Source organism: Electrophorus electricus, chromosome 13 (genome assembly GCF_041902795.1).
Source record: "Electrophorus electricus isolate QZ-2024a chromosome 13, ASM4190279v1, whole genome shotgun sequence".
Taxonomy (NCBI): domain Eukaryota; kingdom Metazoa; phylum Chordata; class Actinopteri; order Gymnotiformes; family Gymnotidae; genus Electrophorus; species Electrophorus electricus.
In genome coordinates, this window is record NC_137509.1 from 2384219 (window position 1) to 2387500 (window position 3282).

General features: G+C 50.0%; 1 protein-coding gene across 4 annotated transcripts in view; it reads left to right on the forward strand.

Annotated features, from left to right (window-relative positions):
* Positions 1 to 211: 211 nt before the first annotated feature.
* Positions 212 to 3282, forward strand: part of zyg11l (zyg-11 family member, cell cycle regulator, like) — a 10859-nt gene continuing 7788 nt past the window's right edge. For 3 of the 4 annotated variants that reach the window (XM_027025706.3, XM_081694395.1, XM_081694397.1), the window contains exons 1-4: positions 212 to 476; positions 1207 to 1372; positions 1707 to 2473; positions 3135 to 3278. In XM_027025706.3, the coding sequence (XP_026881507.2) occupies positions 474 to 476; positions 1207 to 1372; positions 1707 to 2473; positions 3135 to 3278 (1080 nt within the window). In that variant the 5' untranslated portion in view covers positions 212 to 473. The remainder of the gene's footprint in view (positions 477 to 1206; positions 1373 to 1706; positions 2474 to 3134; positions 3279 to 3282) is intronic. The other variant, XM_081694396.1, reaches the window with a different exon arrangement.

Here is a 3282-nt window from a genome sequence, read left to right on the forward strand (position 1 = left end):
CAGCGTGAAGCGTCTCTGCTAATTATACCTTATTCTTTATCCATGAAGCTGTTATTGTGATAATAAAGGGGGTTTTATTTATTGATCTATTGATTTATTTATTTTTGTCAAGGCATACTTGTTGTTATATTTATTCATCATTGCTTTTGGCCTGGGAAACGGACACGGTGACGTATGACGTCTCGCTAAGCGAACTACGGGAAAGCTCGCGATGACTTAAATGTGAGCTTCCTTGCGCCGCTGATCCGGTTTCGGTATGGGCTCAGTTGTGCACTGTTCCCGTTAGGACATATTGGATTTCCCCGCGGAAATAAAACGACACGTCTGGAGTTTTGCGCTAGTGCTCAGTGATTCTCCGTCGGGCGTGTTTGATCAGATACTTATGCCACATCTGCGTAGCAAGTCCAAAACTGGAAGGCAAACCAAACTAAAAGAGTTTTCTGGATATTTGAACTAATCTGACCGGGTCACTCATGGTGAGTTATCTGTCTTTTGCTTTTCACTCATCTAAATGTAAGCATGTCTTAACTTTCCCCCCAAGGAGTTCACTTAAAGTGTTCTGTAAACGCATGATAAAATAATCTAAGATTAGACGCTTGACAAAGCTGCCGTGGGCACGCGCTATAAAAAGCTCGCTCTGGCCAGCTGTCCTGCGGGCAGTCGGACACCCCTCGACACTGTTCGTCACACGGCAGGTTCTGACCAGATATCGTCCGTTTCTGCAGTGCCGTTGTTGTTGGGGGTTTTCACATGTGTAAGTGTCACCACCTGTACAAGTGTTCAGGCAGTGATGTATTATCAATCAGGTCACTCTGGTCCTGCTGGGAATAGCTGACCACCTGTGAAGGGACAGCGACTGGGCAGTGCAAACAGCATGGCAGTAGCTGGGCTGCAGACCTGAACTGAAAACCTTCAGGGTGTGTGTGATAAAGTGGCCGAGTTAGCGCCTACAGTTGTGCTGTGCCACTAGATCTGCTTGCACATAATAACTAAATTATGTCATAAGTTCAGAAATGCAATTGTTACAGTTTACTCAAGGGTGTACAGTATCCAAACCCTGCGACGTTTTCTGCTTATTACGGCCAGCTCAGTTCAAGACCAGGGCGTAAAGAGCGGGTGAGACAACACGAGGCTTATCAGTGATTACAGATTATTACAGTTTGCGCGTGTGTGCGCATACATCTGTGCGTCTGTGTATCTGTGTAGGATGAGGATAGCCCTCTGGCCCTGGCTGACATCTGCCTGGCTTGGGTGAGCCGTAACTTGGAGACACTGTGCACTGTATGTGAGGATGGCTCACTGCAGTTCTACTCCTGCCCTGTGTTTCCTCAAGAGCTCTCTGACCTCCTCCTACACGCCATGACTGACATGGGTGAGTGCCATGCCCCCTACGCGTCACACCCTCTTGCGCGCCCCCATGCCACACCCACCCGTCACGCCCCCATTAACCTTCACCTTGCAGGTTCGCAGATTCCTCAGTGCCAGGTCTGTCATGTTCCCGAGAGACAGAGCTACACCCGCCCTCGTCTCGGTTATTTATTAATTGGCATGCCTCAAATGCCACTAATAGATTCCTTTTAAACCTGAACTCTGTTACTCATCTTTTACAGGTCCACTTCGTGCTTGCCTTCTGTTCTGATGTTGTCATGAAGTTTGTTCTTCAGGTAACTTTCTTCCTCTCTTCTTTCTTCTTCCCTTCATCTAAGGAGTGCTTGATGACAGAACTGTCGGAGTGTTCCGGAATGTGGAGCGCTTGCGCCTGAAGAGGGCATGGCTTCACTCATCCTGCCTCTCCGCCGATGCCTTCCGCCAGGCTCTCTGCATGCACCGCCTCCAGGAGCTCAATGCGTCCTGCCTTGGTGGTGACATCACTGTCTCAGACATCCTCCACGGCCTCTCGTCCAATAAGGACTGCCGACAGGGGCTCCAGAGGCTGACCGTCATCGGCATGAACCTCCTCAGTGCCGCCTCAGACCCCAGCCCAAGGTTCAGTGCTCTGCGTGGCCTGCGGTGTCTCTGCGTGGCCTGGACGCAGCTGGACGACTCAGGGCTGGAAGACATCTGCTCACTCCCTCTCCTGGAGAGCCTAGACATCTCCGGCACGTCTGTTACGGACCTGGCCCCGCTGCGGAGCCTCCGTGCTGGGCTGCGGTCCCTCACTGTTCATGGGCTCCGTAAACTGGCCATGCCTGCCGCCGATCTCCTCTCCGTCCTCACCAGCCTGGAGCTCCTCAGGCACCTGGACGTCTCCAACAGCCGGCTGGTGGCGGACCGCGAGGGCCTGGTCAGGCAGCTCCTGGAACGCACAGGCACCCTGGAGGAGTTGGTGTCCCTGGACGTGTCTGGTTGGAGGGGGGTGAGTGACGCTACTGTGCAGGCCTTCGTGGAGGCACGGCCGGGGATGCGCTTTCTGGGTCTGCTGGCCACGGGCGCTGGAGGATCTAACTTCCTGTCTGGAGAAGGATGTCTGAAGGTGGGATCTCTTCTGTGGAGTTTGTGTGTTTGTGACCTTGTGTCTCTAGGAGAAGATCATAGTCAAAAGGCTCAAACTTGTATCCAGCCATCCAGCATGAGAAATGTTTCTTTTAAAACATTCTTAGTGGGCTTTCTGATATTTTTGTGAATATTCTGGCTTTATTGATCCAGGTGTTTATTACAGTTTGTAGTTTTGTTAATCAGCAAAGGCAGTGGATTTATATAGTACTTTGGCCTTAAGAAAAGCACTTTAATAATAATAATAATAATAATAATAATAATAATAATAATTGTTGTTGTTGTTGTTGTTGTTGTTGTTGTTATAGGGCAGTGGTAGCTCAGTGGTTAAGGTACTTGACTTGTAATTGGAAGGTTGCTGGTTCAAGCTGCCACTGTTGGGCCCCTGAGTAAGGCCATTAACCTTCAATTGCTCAAGTTGTACTCTGTCAAAATTGTAAGTCACTTTGGATAAAAGCATCAGCTAAATGTATGCATTTCATTTAAACCTGTAACTCCACAGTTTGGAGGCCCTGTATTATGGATCTAGGATCAGTCACTTTTACGTAGTATAGTTTCTGTTTGTTAGGGTGTGCATTCAAAGCTGATCTCAGATCAGCGGTGTCTGATGAATCTGGGCTGTGTGTGTATGGACTGTGCAGGTGACTGGGGAGCACAACCTGGCGCAGGTGAATGAGGCCCTGAGGAGGTACGTAGAGAGGAAGAGCTTCCTGCAGGAGGTGCTGCGTCACCTCCACATCCTCATCAGCGAGCTGGACGTCGGCCCCCAGCCCGAGGTCCTAAAGGTAG